At 46.7% G+C, this 19,894-nt stretch overlaps 1 protein-coding gene across 4 annotated transcripts in view; it reads right to left on the minus strand.

Annotated features, from left to right (window-relative positions):
- Positions 1-19,894, minus strand: part of C8H1orf226 (chromosome 8 C1orf226 homolog) — a 272,104-nt gene that overhangs the window by 64,442 nt on the left and 187,768 nt on the right. For 2 of the 4 annotated variants that reach the window (XM_034667243.1, XM_034667245.1), the window contains 2 exons: positions 18,965-19,057; positions 8,325-8,398 (listed from right to left, as the gene is read on the minus strand). In XM_034667243.1, the coding sequence (XP_034523134.1) occupies positions 8,325-8,398; positions 18,965-19,057 (167 nt within the window). The remainder of the gene's footprint in view (positions 1-8,324; positions 8,399-18,964; positions 19,058-19,894) is intronic. The other 2 variants (XM_034667244.1, XM_034667246.1) reach the window with 1 other exon arrangement.

A 19,894-nucleotide genomic window follows, 5' to 3' on the forward strand; every position in this document is an offset into this window, starting at 1 on the left:
TATATAATATATATATTTTTTTTTTTTTAAGATTTACTTTGAAAGAGAAAGAGAGAGATGATCATGGGGGGAGGTGCAGAGAGAGAGAATCTTTAACCAGACTCCACACCGAGTAGTGAGTCCGACGAGGGGCTCGATCTCACGACCCTGAGGTCCTGACCTGTGCTGAAATCAAGAGTCAGATGCTTAACCAACTCAGCCACCCAGGTGCCCCCTGACTCCTCCATATTCTTAAAGATAATCCCCTCTCTTCCATCTTCCAATTTTGCTATCAGCCTGTGTTCCTTTGCAAACAATGTATTTTTCCGCTCCAGACTGTTTTACGATCTGTGTCTTCCACATTCTGTAGTTTAATTACTAGGAGTCTCGAGTTTAAGGATCCATCTTTTCTTTCATTTACTTTGTCATTTAATGTGCTTCCTGAATCTGGGGGCACTTACATCTCCTTAGCTTTGTCTTGGATCATTTCAACTCTGGGTTGTTAACTAAGGGAAACATGCTTCAAGACTCCCTGACTTTCCAAGAAACTCCCAAGTATCACAGGTTTGTCAATCCTCGGGAGAGAAAAACAGCTCTTTCACTTTAAAATCTAGTCTTTTGTGTCCTGCAAAATGTTTCGCATTCTGATATGTTATTCTGAAGTGATAAAAACTAAATATGAAGACAAATAAATGCATGGGTTTGTCTTAAAAGATGGACGCCACTGGGCAGAGCCGGAAAACAGAAGAGACGGAAGCTCGGGGTTGAACAGTTCTCCAACTGTTAACCAGTTCTGCGATCATGGGAAAGTTACTGAATCTGTCTGCAGCTCCACTTCATCCCGAGAATGGGAATCGCCAGTTCTAGCGCGTGGGGCTGCCGTGAGGATGGACGTCACATCGGTCAGGTCTCATCTGACTGTAGATGCTTTGAGAGTAGGGACTAGGTTTTGCCCAACCACAGATGGATTACCAATTTCTTGCTCTTTCAAGAGTGCTCTGTGCTAACGGCTGTCCATATTGCTCTGGGTAAGCGAAGGACTTGCAGGAGGAAGGGTTTCTGCTTGTCTTGCTGGTTGCAGGTGCTACGGAGCCGTTCAACAGTGGGGCTGTAAGGACATCCGGTGATGTTTTGTACCAGCCACGGTTCCTCAGTAACCCTGCATCCCTGGTGATCACCCTCTCACAGCCCTCCCTGAAGAGACTCTGCTTGTTCCAGGACTCCTGTCTACAGTGATGTCCCGATTCCCTCTCTGTACCCAGACACCCGCTGTGGTTCTGGACCTAGCTCCCAAAGGTTGCTTCCTATTTTCTTGGCAACTCATCGAGCTTCTCTGCCATCCAGTGGCTGCAACACATCTTCCACAATGAAAATGAACCCCAGCCTGGGGAAGGGTCCTCCCTCCAGGTTTGTCCTTGTATACTCTTTCAGCCCTAGAGGGCTGTTAAGACTTTTTTTTTTTTTTTGGAGAGGGAGGGGGAGAGAGAGTTGGGGGGCAGAAGGAGAGAGAGAATCTTATTTTACTTTTTAAAAAAGATTTATCTATTTCAGAGAGAGCATGCATGGCGGGGAGGGGCAAAAGGAGAGAGAGAATCTCAAGCGGACTCCCTCCTGAGCAGAGAGCCCGACTGGGGCTCAATCTCAGGACCCTAAGATCATGATGTGAATGGAAATCAAAAATCAAGATGCTTAACCAACTGAGCCACCCAGGCGCTCCAAGAGTGCTCTTTACATTTTAAAGATACTGTTTTGTTACAGCTGAATAATTCCAATTCTTCTGTTTGAATCACTGTGTGAGTTCTGTCTTCGGATTGGACCCAGACTGATTAACCACTGTTTTCCTCGGTGTCTACACAGCAAACAATACACATCAGGGTTCTCCATGCATCCTTTCCTCCCTTCCCCAGTTAGCCCTGAATAATTGATCTCTGACTTGCTCAAAATCAAAGCATGGCTCAACGTGGAGGGCCCCAAACCAGAACACACATCTCCTAATGTCTGATCTCACCAACTGCTTGCATGTTAATTAATGACATTTCTGAGGACTGGCTGGACACCCTATGAGGACCCTATCTGCTTTGATCATTTACACTCAAAACCAGAGAACTACTTCCAGCCTGGCTCCTAAAGACTTCAGGTCAAGTAACTTACTTCCTTTGGTTAAAAAGAAGGATTTTCATTTGCATGTCTGGCCCCTAGAATCAGAAATCTTTGTGGGACTGATAATTCTTTCAGCGCCCAGTAAGACTGAGCAGAAACCAAGTCAGGGGAACTGAATTTCAAAGGCACAGTGACCTCTATAATGGTATGAGTACTCTGGGGCTGTTTCTTAACTTAAAAAAAAAAAAACCAAAAAACCAAACAAAACATGCCATTAAACCAGAAAGGGTAATAGATAAGCATGCTAACCAAGGAGGTGAAATGTGCAATAAGGAGAAATTAAACATGAAGCCTTCATTTTTCAGGCCTAGTCCTGTCCTGTTCAACAGCCTTAGCATGTCAGGGACTTGGATGAAAATGCTCTTATTAAAGTTACACCTCACCGAAAGCTCAGAGGGACAGTATAGCTGTCCCAACCCGGCATGATGGCTTTACCCAGGTCAGTTCTGCTCAGCTAAAACTCAGCATCCCTTCCCTGCAGAGCTGCAGTGTAGGACTGCTCACGAGAGAAACGTGTGGGATTTGGGAGGCGGAAAGGAGCAGGAAGAAGCGGACATCAGGGTACTGGTGAGCCGCGGTTGGCCTCGCTCTGCTGTGCTCCATATCCGGCTCCCCCTCATGCCCGCCAGCCCTGCTGAACACCCTCAGAGCCAGGCGCCCGATCAGAAGCTTCTCAGCTAAGTAGGAGGCAGCAGCCAGAAAGAGTCAACAGCCTTCCACAGATGTCTGCACCTGCCCTGAGATTCTGCTCTGGCACATGGACTGGCAGCCTGCAAACTGACGTATCAGCCACACCGGGGCTGGCAAAGGACTCCTCTCAGGTCTTGTCTGGACCTTATGCTTCTTGGCTCCTGTGGCAATGGTGGAGATCCAAATCCGATTATTTCCACAGGCCTAAACACTCCCTGTTGCCTACTGAACCCTGATTCACAAAACATCAAACACTCTGAATAATGGGTTCAAGTGAATTTTATCTAATGTAACAATGATATATGTAAATTCTTGTATGTAGGCTGAGAAATAAAAGAGTGAAAACTGCAGAAATAATGAGTAAAAAATCTGGATTATTCTGTTTTTTTTTTTAAATGTGTGTGCCTAAACATCGTAGCATATGATGATAAAACATACGATAAAAGTTCTCATTGCTTTTGCAATACTTTAAGTGCACCTGTGACCAAAAATTAGTTTAAAAGTCCAATTTTTACTTACACACACACACACACACACACACACACACACGCACATGCACAAATCTGGCTTAAAGGCCATTACATAATCCTAAGGAATCTGGACAATAAATCCACCATGACCTAGGTAGGACCTAACACAGTCTGTTAAATAAGCAAAATACAGGTGCCTGAGTGGCTCAGCTGTTAAGCATCTGCCTTCTGTTCAGGTCATGATCTCAGGGTCCTGGGATCAAGCCCCTCATTGGGCTCCCTGCTCAGTGGGGAGTCTGCTTCTCCCTCTGCTGTTTCCCTCTGCTTCTGCTCTCTGTCAAATAAATAAATAAAATCTTTTAAAAAATAAGCAAAATACAGTATGATTTCATTCTTTAAAAATAAACACAAAACTTCCCATCATGAGGGTAAGATTATGTCTCTACATCTTACACTGATAAGACCGCATCTGGGATCCTGTATTAAATTCTAATATATCTTAAGAGGAAATAATGTATCCTGAATTAGGAAGTCTAGGGAAAAAATATAATGAAGGATGGCTTCAGGAATGTCAGGGAAATAAGATCTACATATTTGTGGCTCCAGAGAGGAGAGCCAGGGTCAATGAACAAGACACCCGTAAACACCGTGAGGAGCACGGCCACAGCCTGTCAGCACAGGGGACAGAGGCGTCCCGCGATGCGGCGGGTTGGGGGGAGGCGCAGGACCACATGCCCGCCACAGTGCTCTCAACCTTGTAAGATCCCATGACTTTAGAGGTCGCCTGGGGTTTGGGGAGAGGGAATAAGGGGTCCTCACTGAAGGGCACAAAGTTCCTATTAAGAACAATGAGAAGGTTCTGGAAGGTGGTGACGGCTGCCCAACTCCATGTGATGAATGCCACTCATGTGTACGCCTAAAATTATTAAAATGGCGAATTTTACATTTCACCACAATAAAAAAAAAGAAACCCACGATTCTATTATTCAACGGGAGAGATGCAAAAAATTTAAATTTAAAATTTGAGCTATTAAGAGAGGACCCCGTTACTGATGTGGTAAAGGCATTTCTCTTGGACAGGAAGAATGTACCGCACCACAAAGGAGCTTTCTGAAAGCGAATGCCAGAGTAATCGTGTCTCATAAAAGCCATGGGCAATTATGTATTCTGCGGCAATGCCAGTCAATCACACCAGAGGGGTTCCTTAAGCGCAGAAAAGGCCCCCAAGAAAAGCTCATTTGTGAATGTTACCATATTATCTTGATGATAAATGCTCTTATTGATGATGAAATGAGACATACAGTTTAGAATAAAGTCCTCTTTCATTGACTCAAAACACACAGACATACAAATTCATATGTACAGAGACCAAAAATACCCAATTTAATACATGAGGGGGGAAAAGTATCTAGAAGCCTGGGACAGCACTAGCAAAACTTCAAACCTTTGTTCATAAATGCAGGCTGCTGAAATCTGACAGATGAGCAAGATAGCCGCGAGACACCTACAACCAGGAAGTCTGCTGCATGAGGTTTTGTTTTGTTGTTTTGTTGTTTTTTGTTTTTTTCCGGGGCGGGGAGAAGGGTTGCCAAATAGGTCTCAGAGTTGTGAGTTCAAGCCCCACATTGGGCGCCTTAAAATTTATAAAAACAAAACAAAACAAAATAAAAATAAAATAAAAAAAACTTAAATTCGCTTTAAAATTTAAGATTTCTTTGATGTTTTTCACTCCCCACCAAAAAGCATGATTCTTCTTAAAAGTGAAGAGAAGGAAAAAGATATACCATACTGGTACTAACTGAAGCAATCTTTGAAAAAGAAGAACAGCTAGAAGACAGACTACCCGATTCTAGGAATTTTTATTAAGTTACAGTAAACAAGACATTGTGGTTCTGGCATCAAGACAGACAACTGGATGGATCGAACAGAATAAAGAGTTTGAAACAAACTACACAGAGAGGGATAACAGATTTTCAACAGAGGTCCTCCAGCAGGGAAAAAACAGTTTTTTCAACAAATGAGTCTGGAACAACTAGACATCCGTTTGCAGGAGGAAAAAAAAAAATTCTGATCTATTCCTTGTATCATATTAAAGAAATCAATCGAGGGACACCTGGGTGTCTCAGTTGGTTAAGCGTCTACCTTTGGCTCAAGTCATGATCCCAGGGTCCTGGGATCAAGCCCCATGTAGGGGCTCCCTGCTCATCGAGGAGTCTGCTTCTCCCTCTCCCTCTGTTGCTCCCCCTGCTTGTGCTCTCTCTCTCCCTCTCACATGCTTTCTCTCTCTCTCTCAAATAAATAAAATCTTTCCAAAAAGCGGGGGGGAGAGAGAGAGAGAGAAAAGCCCAGCCATACTTAAATATTTGCAAACCACACACCTGATAAAGGATATGTATTCAAAACTCTCAAAATTCAGTAAGAAAAAACCCAATCAAAAATGGGCTAAAGATTTGAACAGATGCTTCACAAAAGATACACAAATGACATGTAAGATGAAAAGATGCCCAAGGTCACTAGTCACTAGGAAATGCAAATTAAACCCCCCAGTGAGATACTAATATGCATGTCTTGAGGGGCTAAACACCCCCCAAAAACCTAACAATACCAGATGCGCAAAGATGTGAAGGAACCGGAGGTCTCAAACTCCACTAGCAGTTCTACCACTTTGGAAACGTTTGGCAGTTTCATTTAAAAAAAAAAACAAAACAAAACAGTAGGGGCGAGTTGCTGGTTCAGTCAGTTAAGCATCTGCCTTTGGCTCAGGTCATGATCCCAGGGTTCTGGGATCAAGTCCCACATCAGGCTCCTTGCTCAATGGGGAGTCTGCTTCTCCCTCTGCCTCCCGCTCCCACTGGTTGTGTTTTCTCTCTCTCTTTCTCTCAAATAAATAAAATCTTCTAAAACAAAAACAAAAACCAACCCCTCCCCCCCAAAAAAACCTACCATACAATCAGTCATTCTACTCCTCTGTATTCATGCAAGAAAGATGAAAGTGTACATCCATATAAATACTTGTATTGAATAGTCACATAAGCTTTTGTTGTAACAGCCCCAAACTGGAAACCACCAAAATGTCCACCAACACACGAATGGCGAAGCACATTGAGTTACACTCGTACAACGGAATACCATTTAGTAATAAGAAGGGATACGCTATTGATACATACAACGACAAGTAATGACTCTTAGAATAGCTATGCTTAATGATAGAGGCCAGGCCCAGAAAAAGAATACATTGTACGACTCTATACCAAATTTAAGAAAACACAAACTCATCTGGAACAACAGAAAGGAGAACGGTAGTTGCCTGGGATGTGGAGTGCAGGAGGGAGGGAAATGCGACAAGAAGGGGGGAAGGGGTGGGAGGGAAAGAGTACAAGAGGGCACACAAGGAAACTTCTGGGGGTGACGTATGCTCATCATCTTGACTGAGGGGATGGCTTTAGAATTGTACACATAGGTCAACATTTACCAAATTCATCACACTAAATATGCTCAATTTTTGTAAGTCAACTACGCCTCAAAATAAAGCTGTCTTAAAAACTAGAACGGACAGCCTGTTTGGGCTATGTTGTTAAAACTTTGGGGAAAGTCCTTTCTTTCAACCCAGAAAAGGCTGATTCAAGTCCGTGAGCAGCATCCACAACGAGCCGGCTTTGTACGTGGACCGTGCCACGGTGAAAAAAACAAACACGACACACCAAGAAATTCTTCCTTTTACAAAAGCCAAATGACAGGGGCTCATCCATTCACATCCTTCAAGCCCAGTTCTGATGAGATCTGTTTCCCGAAGCCTTTCCTTATCACCCAAGTAGAAAGTGATTATTCCCTCCTGTGAATCACCATAACACTTAAGTTAATTTTCAGATACCAGTTGAGGGCATTTTTCCAACCACCCATCACGCATTTATTAAACAATGCATCTAGACCAGACCCTGGCTTGGTGCTAGGAATACGAAAGCGAGTTGGGCACAGTTCTTTCCCTGCAAGAGCCTCAGAGTCTACCAGCAAAAGACTTTAAGTGACAGTAACACGCTGTAACACTTGTTTCCACAGCATTTAAAAGTACAACAGGAGCCCAGAGAAAGAAACTCATGTTGTCAGACACATGGTCTTGCGCCTCAGTGATGTGCTTCCCTCCAGACTAACACCCCCTGAGAACGAGGGACCATGACTTACTCATTTTAGTCATCCACTGAATCACCCAGCACAGCACCCGGCATGAGTGTTCTCACGTTCATGTACTTCCTTGAATGAATGGAAATTCCATTCCATAGGCATCCACTCTTTGACTAGAAGGCAGGGCCACCACGTTGCCAACTTGGAGTGGAGTCCCAACCTTTATCTGTTTTGTCTACCGAAGCAAGTTATTTGACTTTAGGTTCCCCCAAATCCCAAATGAAGAGCTAATCCCCATTCTGTCGGTGAAGAGAATAGAAAGGAGGTAAGGGGTGGGGTGGGGGGCTTGGTCAGTGGAATCCAGGACACCAAAGGAACACTGGTCAATCAAGGTCCTGCAGTGGGTCCAAGGAGGGCTCTGGAGCTCCGTATTGTGACTCCCAGGTATTCTTCTGCTCAGGGGTACACATCTAATCTCTAGAGGAATCCTACCAGTCTTGTGAAAGCAACTTCTAGGGATTATATGTGTGACTTTCTGCTTTCCCAGAAGATCACAAACCCTTTATCTGCGTTCAGTTTCTGAAGGGGCAGAGAGGTGGAACAGATACGCAATTCTAAAATTTCAGTGAAGATCAAACTAGCACAAGCTGGAAAAGTCTCAAATTACAACCAAAAGATTGGGACTGAACACCAAGCAGAAATCCCTCGTTGTTTCTAGATGGTGCAATTGAGCCTGAGAAGAAGTTTCCTCTCAATCTTAAAGATAAGGTAGGTGTGCTTCTTGTACTTACCTGTATAGAAACAACGGGTCGCAGGAGGGAAAAGCAGTAGAAATGTATCTGAATTTATCTGGACCCACCAGCCTGACAGCTCCAGGGACCCACAGGCGGGGGACGGGGCTCTTACCTGTAGATAGGGTCCTGCATCACCAGCATCTTGCTCTCATCCCACGTCCACTCCTTTTTCTGCAATAAAACAAGCTGTAAATGAATAAGTTAGGCTTGTCCTCCGCCTCAGAACCAGGGTACACGGTGAGCTGCTAACACTCACGCAAACGCACGCAACAGCACCTGGCCTGATTTCGAAGGGCCCCGGAGCTGAGTGCCCAAGAGGACAAGGGGAAAACGTCCTGTCTGGTCCAAGCAGCATCCCTCAAGCACTTTAAGGAGAGCACCTCTCCGGGGCGCCGAGGGCAGGTGCAAGCCAAGGCCACACCTGAGGACCACAAGCAGACTCCAAATCAAAACTTCATGGAGAAATCGCCGAGGGAACAGAAGAGATGACACATCACTCCAGAGGAGGGGAAGCAGCAGGAGGAACACAGGGGAGGGGGAGGCAGAGCTGTGAACCATCACGAGCAAAGGAAATGCAGCTGCCACCCTCCCTCCCTTCAAGGGGAGAAGGTGGGACCCAAGCCTGGCGAGGTTACTAGCACACCTGTAGTTACCCAAGAGGATAGTCCTGCCGGTTGTGAACCTAACTGTGAATGCCAAGGAGACCCCAGGGCAGCTGGAGATGAGGACAGGGATGGGAATGGGGACGAGGGGTGGGACAGAGGATTCAGGGGCAGTCCCGGAGACCCCAGGTGCTTGATGAGGTGAGTAGTAGCCCCAAGTGTTGAGGAAGCACCAGGACAGCAGCCACCACACCCCTCCCAGGTCCCCCCGCCCCCAGGTGCAGGGACAGGGTCCCCTGCCGCCTCCGCTGGCCTTTGCCACAGAGGCAGGGCTGTCCAGGGCTGACAACTGGGGAAGAACACACTCCTCTCTCCATGAAAGAGGATCATGCAGAGTGAAGGCAAGAAAGCGTGTGTTGGATTAATCACCGTCTCGTGAGGGCTTTCTGCTCTGGCTGAAAGTTTCTCAGAGAGCTCAGGCTGGCGGCTCTCAAAGCACGGGGGTGGGAAGCCAGGCCTCCAGCAGGGGCTGGGGGAGACTCTCTTCAGGCCCTTTGGAGACTTTAGGCAGCACATCTCCAGCAGCTTTACTCACACGACACCCCGTACGCACCTGGTAGACACTACCAACCACACCTGCCATTTCACCCCCAAAGTCTGAGTCAATCCCTATCCAGTCCACAGGTGGGTTTTTGACCAGTTTACAAGCATTCAACACCAGATGCTATTTTACAGAAACAAAAACTCCAGTTCAAGAACTAGTTTTTCAACAGTTGCCTTCCTTGAATGGCTATGTGCTGCCCTATGAGATTTTAACGTACAAATGGCCCATCTGAAGCAAACAGAGACACAAGGAGACTACATCTTTGTCTAAACGAGAACCTTCCAGATGTAGAAATGTAGCCAATCCAGACCCTCTTCTTTATACTAAATAATCCTAGGCTTTGCACACATTCCTCACCAGACCAGCCTTCTGGACTTCCCGCTACTCTCACGGACCTTCTCTGTACCCACGCCATTTACCCGTGTCCCCCTCGAAACCCGGTCCTCTGGCCTGAATTCCTTACTGACTCACACGTGGTCGGGTCCGCAGAGACACATTCATTTCTACATTCCAGCAGGGATACTCCTTAGCCCAGCAAAGACTGGCTGATCATATTTTCAGCTGCCTTATAACCATCCTACTGGCACACATCAGGCCAGCTTCCAAGGGACACACGAAGATTTTTCAGAGGCAAAGTAGCTCATCATTGGGATCCTATTTTAAACACGCAGTATAAATGTTCACCATGGGAATTCTTTAAACAGCAAAACAGGATGTTTCCAATATGGTTTGATTTGGGGGCAACTTATAAATATTAAAGAATTAAATATTATATTAAACCACATCTATATTTATGACCACATATCCTGCCCCAAGCCTTCATGCAATTTAGTTAGCAATGTCTGGAGAAAGCACCTGTGCTCTGCCGTGGAGCCCGTGCATTTAGGTTTTATTTCAGCAGTTGTAGGGTTTAGTGCTGTTATTTCCACTTGGTTCTTCTCTCGTCTATTTCTTTGCCCAGCCTTTCTACTTCTTCTGCGTCAAGAGTATAACCGCTCGTGAGGCATCTTTACGACAGCGGCCTTAACATCCTTGTCAGATAATTCCAACATCTGTCATCCCGGTATTGCCATCTCTTGTCTTTCTTATTCATTGGAGATTTTCCTCACTTCTGGTATAGCAAGTGATTTTCAATTGAAAACCTCAACATTTCAGGAAATACTTTTAAAAGAGATACCAGCACCCACAGAGAATATCCTGATCAAAAAATAAACAACTCTCTACCTACTTATTTTTCTTTTCTGAAAATCGCATTGAAATCTAGTGCTCTTCCTTTAGAGATTTCGCAGGAATCCTTGGATGCATCCATTAAACTGATGAAGGGATCAGAAAATTACCAAGATAAGGCAAAGGGTCTGGGGAAGAGTGGACTCTCCAATATCCTTTCTACACCACCACCTTTCAAATAAGATCTTGAGCAGTGCAGAGACCCCACCCAACAAGGTGTCCCCCTGAGTTTACAGCCTGGTCAAGATGAGAACCAAGTTCTGATTTATAGACCAGTGCACGTTCTCCTTACACTGAGCGTCAATGAACAGCGTAATTCAGAGGGAAGCTTGGCAGATCTTAAGAAAAATTTCATTCTTCTCTCTTACTCTGAAATCATTTCACATACCTCCTCCTTTTCAAATGTTCTAGAAGAAAATACAAAAACCACGTACACAAATCACCCCCTCCTCACTTTTCTACATGGAAATACATATTCTTCAAAGGAAAAAATTTTGGGGAAAAAATGTTCTTAATAAGAGAAGGAAAACAGGAAGAAAAACTAATGACCCACCACCTTCACGGGGTTATAGATCAAAGTCGGCTTCAACCAGGGGATAGCAATGTTATTAATGAACAACACCGACAGCCAAACTTAGTTTCACGATCTTCAGAAGCTCGCGCGGCTCCCACTCGTACTTGAAACCATTGTTTGTTTAAATGCTTGGAAGTAAAGGGCTTGGGAGTCTTGGTCGCTACACATGAGGAAATTTTCAGTTTTGCTACCCACTGTCCTGAATGGGCTGTAGTCTCCAAGATACGCCCGAAAATGAAGACATTTCAAGTCCAGATGGGAGCAGAAAGGAGAAGCAAGGAGAAGAGAAGAGGGGAGGAGAGGGGTGCATCCCGAAACTGTCAGTACCTCCCTGAGGCAGAGTGCACTTCACGGCCATGTTTACCACCAAGGGCCCAGGATGACCAGCAGGACGGAACAAGCTGGTCTTTAAGCCTCCTCCAGCCTAAGGTCCAGACTCAGGCGGGGCCTCACCAGCACCAAGGAGAGTCCAAGCAGTAACAGCAGGGAGGCCCACCAGCGAGGCCCAGGGAGATGGAGACCTACCCCCTCACCAGCTCCGCAAATAGAAAGGAATGGAAGTGGACAGGGAGTGCCCCAGGGGTGACTATTCGGCCTTCTGCCAGAGTCCCACCCTGTACATGTACATACGTAACTCCTTTCTTACTTTGTGGCCCCTCTGCACCTGCCAAGGATACTCACAGCATTGCTGAGCCTTTCAGGAGGCCTCTGAACTAGAGTTTACTAACCCATCTCTCTCTATGCCTTTCTCTCCCTCACCAGTCTCCCCTCTCCCTCTCTTCTTCCTATGACTTCCTTCTGCCGCAGTAATTTAAAAAGTCAACACGATAGAGCAGCTTAACTTGAGGGAAGGCTCTGTGTCACATTATTGGCTAGTCAAAACTTTCTGGAGAGAGGAAGCTGTCATCACAAGAATGTGCCCCAAGACCTCCAATTATAGGGCGTTCAACCAAGAGTCCTGGCTGTGGCATTCTGAAACTCACCACCAGTGTAGTGAGGGTCCCTGCTTCGGGGACACTCCCGGCCGATGAGTGTGCAGGGATGTCCAGGCAGGCCCATTCCTGGGACACACAGGAGGCCCCCCACACATGGCTTTGGCTTCAGAACTCCCTGACAGCCTTGCCACACCTTCCTCAGAGCACACTGTCATCTAAGAGATGGTCTCCCATCCTCCCCTCCCTTCCCCTCCTTCCCTGCTCTGTCCTTCACTTGGAATCAGACCCACACAGGAATGTGACAGCTACCCCAGCCTCACCCAGGGCCTCCCCCACCTTCTCTCACAGGCATTGAATCCCGTCTTGGCATTTGCTTTTTGGAGGACCTAGAATAACACAAAGTGAGAAGGAAAAGATATAGGCAAGTCATTTTTAGCTGCTTCCTTTTCTATTCTCACAAAAAATTCTCCAGTGGATATGGGAGAAAAGTCTTCCTTTCATTTAATAACGTTTCTATAATGCTTCCTTCACATTATCAAAATTGATCACAACCTTAAAAGATAAACACTAAGGTTCCCAGATGTTGACTTACTTCCCTTCAAGTTCACCTAGCCTGGTGGTAATGAAACCCAGCTCGTATACCTCTATGCCCCACATTCTCCTTGCTACTCCAAGTGATATAATGAGAGAATGTCAGTCTCCACCACCTGCAAATGGTAAAGGGCTTGCAGGGTATGCTCTTAGAAGACCACAGAACAGGGTAAGCACATCTTTTATCTAATGAGTGCAAATGGCCAGTCCTCCATGGAAAGTTACAGCCATTCTGACATTCCAAAATCTGCAGGCAGGGAATGTGACACAGGAACTAGGTCAGAGGTAGGTCTGCCTGGAACAGTGCCAAAAACAGAAGAGAGAGCTGGGCTAATTATCACAGCCGTCCTGTCTCCTCTTAGAGACCAGATACGGATATGGCATTTTTGAAGCTCTTCCCTGGGAACCCGAAAGTGGAGGAAGAATTGTACTGGCACTGACTTCCTAGACACATCACGAAGTCTGTAGGCTTTACCATTATTCATGCTCCTGGCAGCAGTGGAGACTTCTCAAAAAACAAAACACAACACAACCTTGCAAAGGCCTTATTAACTCAGCCTGACAAGTTCTCCATGCTTCCAGACAGAACAGGATTAGTCTGAAAATATAGCTATTCCTCACCTTCATGCATCACCTATGGATACAGAAAACACATTTCAAAACTAAAGTGCTCATAAATCCTCACACAATGCACACGATTCCTAATGTGCGTGTTTCAAGCTAGCAGAAAATAGAGAGGGCCTAGAACCATGACATGGAAGAAGGAAGACTGGACAAAGCTGGGTCCTGGCTCCATCAGTAACTGTGGGGGTGACCCCGGGACGCTCACTGGGCCTCTCTTATCCTGTTACCAAAGTCGAATCAAGCACAGGCACAGACTAGATCATTCTGAAGTTCTTTCTCCTGAATGCTGGTTCTACAATTCTAAGTGCCTCCTTTTCTTACCCAATTAGATCTGAGTTCTGTGTTTCCAGAATAACTAACCCCAACTCTTTGGGCAGGAAACTGGTTCTCCGGGGATGTGATATCCCGGTGACACAGTACAGGCTAGAAGTTAAAGACCTCAGACCAATTAATTAGGCATTTTCTACAGAAAGCTTCGCTCCGAGCAGACTGAAAAGATGAGCATACCCACGGCAGCACAGCGGTGGAAAGAACCTAGTTGGCTGAGCGAGACAGACCCAATTCCAACCTTGATGTCACCTGCGATGGGATGGGAGGTCTTGGCCAAGTTGCTCAATCTTCTTTCACAAAACAAGCCTAAGAATGGTACCTACCTCACAGGATGGTTATAACCATTTAATAAGTATACAGCACATCAGACAGGCTTGGAAATAGGCAGGTGTTCAATACCAGCGTAAGCTACTATTGTTAGCTGTTCTCATCACCATCTTAGCATGTAATGACTTTCATGAGTTTGGTCCCTCTGGTCTTCTACTTTCCCAAACAGATGAAATAGGATGAGAGAGAAGACATGGTCCCTGCCCCTAAAGGTTCAGCCCACGGGGGAAAGAGAGAAATAACTCTAATGCAATTCTGCAGGGCTGTAATAGACCTACATATGCAGATAATGCCATTAAAAATAATGTTGCTGGAAAGGGCCCATGTCTAATACCCTATGGATCCTACTTAGTTCCTTGAACATGGTAGACACACAACAAATAGTTGTTAATGAGAGCGATGAAACTTTCTAGAACATTAGGAGATCCTCAGGAGATTCCAACTAAGTTACTGGTTTACAAGAGAAATCACATGAAACTGAGGCTTTTCAGATCCTCTCGTAGAAAAATCCTTTGGATAAAGTTGAAGACTAATCTTTCTTATTTAGAAGTCCACTCCCTAGCAAATAGTGCTATAGTGTGATTCCAGGATTATAATTAATAATCATTATTATGTGCACAGCAAAGCTAATTATTTGGGCCTGGCTGGGAGGTGAAGACACTGTACTGACTGGGAGATGACAAAGCCACTTAATAGTGGGGTTCATGCCACAAATATCAACCAAGAGTCCTAGGAATTTGAGATTCATTATCTGCTACCAACAGTTCAAGATGACAACGTTTTTAGATGCTTGTTAATAGAACCCAAAAGGTATTTTTTACATCTCAGTGAGAGATGATCACAAAATATTTGGCTACTGCGTACCCTGGAATCAAGCCCCTGCAGACCAGAGTCACTAAGCAAGTCCCCCTGAGAGCACCACCAAAGTGAGCGACTCCCGAGGCCTTTGGAAGCTCGGGAAAGACTCTCCATGTGTCTTCACACGGGCAAACTGACAAGAGGAGGGAGAGGGAGGGAATGTGACAGCCAAAAGTAACAAACAGGACTTCATTGGATCCAACTGCTAAGTACTTAGTTCTTCCCTATTTGAGGACATCATCACAAATCACGTTCACTCATCCAGCGAGCCAACAACCACAATAACTGAACACACACCACAAAGACCAGGTGCCTGAGGAAGTGCTGGGCTTACAGAAATGGCCCTTGCCCTGAAAAAGTTCTTGGGAGAGCAGGGAATCCCTGTAAACATGCTTCTCCCCCTGGCCGGGAAACATCCCACCATTCACCAGGCGTGGACAGGTCGGGGGGGGGTCCCATCCTGCCCGAGAGGATTAGGAGGCAACAACACATAAACCCTCTTGGCCTCTAGGGTCTGCCTCGTTTCTAGCCCGGGGTCTCTCCAGGACCTGAGTAAGGAGAGGTGAGCCACACACACGAGCCGCGAAGAGCATGGCTCGAGCTGGCTGAGTGCTCCAGCTGGCTGAGTGCTCCAGCTGGAGAAGTGAAAGTGATCACCTAACCCAACTCTTGATAGCTGAAGCTCAGAGAGGCAACATAACCGGCCATGACCACACAGCCAGGAAGGGAAGAGCCAGGACGGGGATCCAAGTCTTCTCTTCTCAGCCAAGGGCGCCTTCCAGCATGCACACTAAACCTGTGAAAAATCGATGTGTTTGCAGGAGGAGGGGACTAGTCAACATTTTGACCACGGAGACAGCACAGACACTGACTAATCAGTTGAGAATGTCAGGCTGGACCTCTACCGGTGCCCACGGCTGAATATCAGCCATGGCTTTTTCTACACCCTCAGCTACTAGACAAGAGCTCTAGTTCTTAATAGATGAGGATGGTCATCACCCAAACCTGCAAACTGTTCCATTTCCTTGGAGACAAGTGTGGTACATCTGTACTTGGCCCCTCTCAATTCTATACACAGAGAAAAACACGCAGACAGCGAGGTGGTGTGAGCACACTCTGATACCAGGGGCCGCTCACGCGGGAACCAAACGACACAGAGGCTGACTGCTGTGAACGTGCACACATCTGTCCGAGGTGACATAAATGAATGCTCTGATTACCGGCATTATCCGAATCACACGCACGCCTGAAACGGACACCAGGCGGGGGTAGAGAAAACAAGATGGAAAGCTTCCCTTTCCCAAGCCTGGCATCAGAGAATCAGATTGAGAAAAGACCTGTTAGATAGATCACCTCTCTTCTAGGCCAGCTGGAGGGGGAACCCACACTAGCAATTACCAGGGATGGAGTTTCAAAATGAGTCACAAGGTCCCACAGGCTCCCTGGGGAAGCTGCTTCTCCAGCTCGGCTCTCGTTACTCAGAAGAGGGAGGCTGGCTTCTCTGACCGATGACACCTCAGCATACAGGTGTCCTTACGTGGGGTGCGATCTCAGGCAAGCATACTTAAGGCTCTTCAACATCAGTTTTTTCACATGCAGAATGGGGATGATGGTGCTGCATACGGTACACGATACATGGGGGGCACAGGGAGATGGGAAATAAGACAGTCCCCCAAGGGCAAAACCACAAAGCCCCATCATTGTGGACCAAATCAGAGGTATATGAAGTTACCTGAAAGGGACAGAATAGGCCCCAGGACAGCTGACCTTGAAATGGAACCCAACCGAAGGATGATGTCAGTTGGAAGTGTACGTGCTGGGGGTGGGGGGGGGAGGTGCAGGGATGGTCAGCCAGAAAGCTACAGAAGTCAGTGATGAAGGTAAACCCTGGCAGAGTCTGTCAAACAGACCCCAGGATAGCACGTGCTCAACAAGGTCCCTACCATCATCCAAGGGGCCCATTTATCATGGAACCAGAGAGCAGGAAACAGTCTTGCCACACCGTTAGCAGACTTACTCCATTACTCCACTTCATGCTCATCGAACCACCTCTGACCATCTGCCTTCCCACGTCACTTGCCTCAGAGAGAGAAAACATGCTTTTCAGGCTTGTCAGGCTAATGTGAATATCTGGCCTGGGAAACCGTTCCATGTCTCGAAGTTAATAAAGAAACTGGTGGTCTAGTCCATACATGAGCCTCTTTTGAGCTTTGTCAGGGTGAGTCTTGGACTCTGGAAGGCCGATCGCTCAGCACCTGGCAGGGGAGCAGCTGAGTGAGGACACGTGAGAGTGGCTGATTTCCGAGGGGGCTGAGGTCGTGGAAGCTGACCCCGTGTCCACAAGCGCTTCCCAGGAGGTCTGATGCAGGGATGCATGAAGTGGGCGTGGAGGCATCTTATAATCTGGAAAGTGGCCCCATGTCACAACCACTACTTTGTCAGATAGGACATGAGGGCCCTAAGCCACTGGCCTCCCGTCACACCAGGGGCTGAGTAAAGCTACCTGAGACACGTGACCAAAACCAGGTTGGGGTTGTATTGGCCCGTGTTTTCTTCTGAGGGTGCCTCTCGCTTTTAAATTCACACCGTCGTCATCCATGATTTAACTGGCTTCGGCAACTCTCCGGCTCAGGGACTCTTAAGAGGACGATATTCCAAAGAGTGCCCCACGGTTAACCACTGTGTGCATGCATGTGCGGTGGGGAGGGGCAGAAAAGACCACCCCCTCCCCACAGAATAAGAACAAGATGGGGACGCTGGTTCCGCTGTGGAGGTTTCTCAAGTCAAAAACATTTAAGAAGCGATTACAAATTCCCTACTACTTGTGAATTTTTAAAGAGTTCTTTACGAACGGTATGATTATATTGTTTTTTTCCCGTATAATTCCAACCTCATAGCCATAAAGCTTTCTAGAACCACCCCTAAAGATATTTAGAGAGCATAAGAGAACAAGGTTTGGTGTAATACATGGGAAACCTTTGTAAATGTCCATTTGCCCGGAGAGAAAAACAGGCGACCTGACGAAGCAGTGAGGCCCCCACCACGGCATGTGTCCAATCACACACTGGCTAATGTTTCTGCAAGAGGGACACAGCGCAGGTTTAAATCCTTGGACTGGCAGGATGACTACCCTTCAACATCTCTCTCAACTACTTGATTTTCCAAGTTTATGTCACCTACAACTATGTACTTGTCTCCACCTTCCATAACCCCCACACTCTGCCTTGAGTCTCCTTTGAATAAACGGCACCTTAGGAGGTCTATGTAAAGTCACCGTGTAAGGATGCGACCACAAAGCTATCATAAAGAAAAAAGGTATCAGCAGAGTCCAGAAACAGAGAAACAAAAGGACTCCTCCTATATCCTCAATCCTCCAAAGCCCCTTTCCATATCTTTCTGGACACATACACTCTCCCCTCTGCCAATATGCACACCTCACTTTTCCCAGGGTTTAACATCATTCTTCCATAATATGTACAAGTAACACAAAAACAGCCACCTGTTTGAGCAAAATACGCTCTCTTGTGTCACCCCAGCTCAGAGAAATGGCCCCCAAACAGCTCAGGCCCTCCTCCCCTGCCCCCACCTTGGCCACAGCCCAGCCTTCATGCACTCAGAACAGCAGCGGGGGATGGGTCTCGAGGGACTATTCCAAGAGATGGGCTGAAGCATCAGCAACAGGACACACAGTGGGGCTGGATGCCACCTCAGGTGGGACTGAGGGTCATTCCTGGGACAGAAGGGGACAGCTGCTACTGAAGCCTCCTCATCCACCCTCCCGCCAAACCCTCTTACTCATCGTCACCCTCTGAATTTAAAGTATTTCCAAAATCAAGACTGAAAGGTCCAGGCAACAAAATGCAAGGACGCCAGGACGTGGAGCCATTGCGCTGACGAGGCCACTGGCCTCCACCTTGTCTGTCTGCCGCAACTGCGGCCTCTCAACACCATTGCTGCTCTGGGCAGACCATTCCCCAGACGAGGAAGGATTCTGTCCAGGGAGCGGCCTAGCAGGACCAGGCATCCCACGCCTACCTTCCCTGTCCCCTCCTCACCAGCATCCGGTGCAGAGCCCCTTACCTTCTTCTTCTTCTTCAGAATCACTTTGACTCCATCCACTGAAACCATAATGCTCACCTTCTTCTTCTTGATGTTCTTGGCTTTAAACTCATACTGCAGGGGGAAGAGAGAAAGAAGCACAATCTAGTTAGGTCAGTGCCGCTGCATGGCCCCGGCTAGCTCATGACCCGGAAGAGGGCCACAGATGGGTTCTCAGGGGGTGTAAAGGCAGGTGGGTGTCTCGGGGTCAGCACCCAGCCATGAGGGACGACTGCGGGATGCGGTAATCCATCCTAACGAGCTAAAGACAGAGCCCGCCTTCAAAACCACATCAGAAACCCAGAACCTTCCCTCAAAAACTCATTCTGATGTTTAGCGACCTCCACTGACAAGTTTTTCCTGTGTCTACGCAAATGCTGTGGAAACTCAATTCCACCTTCATTGAAGATCAAGAAGAGTTGGTACCAGTTTTAAATCAGGGTTTTGTTTTGTTTTACATATTAAAAAATTATAAATTCTAAGATTCAAGTCCCAAATTCCTTTATCTGTAGGTCAGTTTCCAAAGGTACCCACAGCCCTATTAGCCTGAAAGATTCTAGAAAGTATTCTAGAAAGGATCTGACTAATGATAGTTACAAGGGAGGGCACTGCCCCACAACCACTACGGCTGCTTCAGCCACAGCCCTGTGCTGCTGATGGAGACTGGCCTCACCCCATCCCCAGACATTCTCCCATTACATTTGCTCATTCCTGGCCATTCCTTATGCCTGTGCAGACATCCGTAATGGCTGGTATAATTCTACATTTTCCTTACTGAACTTCATTCCGAGCACTTATCCATTTATGAAAGTCCTTTTCATCTGGTCCCCATCTTGGGAACAGCATCTAGCAAATTTCCCTGCCAAGCTAATGAAACATCTGGGCTACAGGTTAAACAATGATAATACAAGC

Source organism: Ailuropoda melanoleuca, chromosome 8, assembly GCF_002007445.2.
Source record: "Ailuropoda melanoleuca isolate Jingjing chromosome 8, ASM200744v2, whole genome shotgun sequence".
NCBI classification, from domain to species: Eukaryota; Metazoa; Chordata; class Mammalia; order Carnivora; family Ursidae; genus Ailuropoda; species Ailuropoda melanoleuca.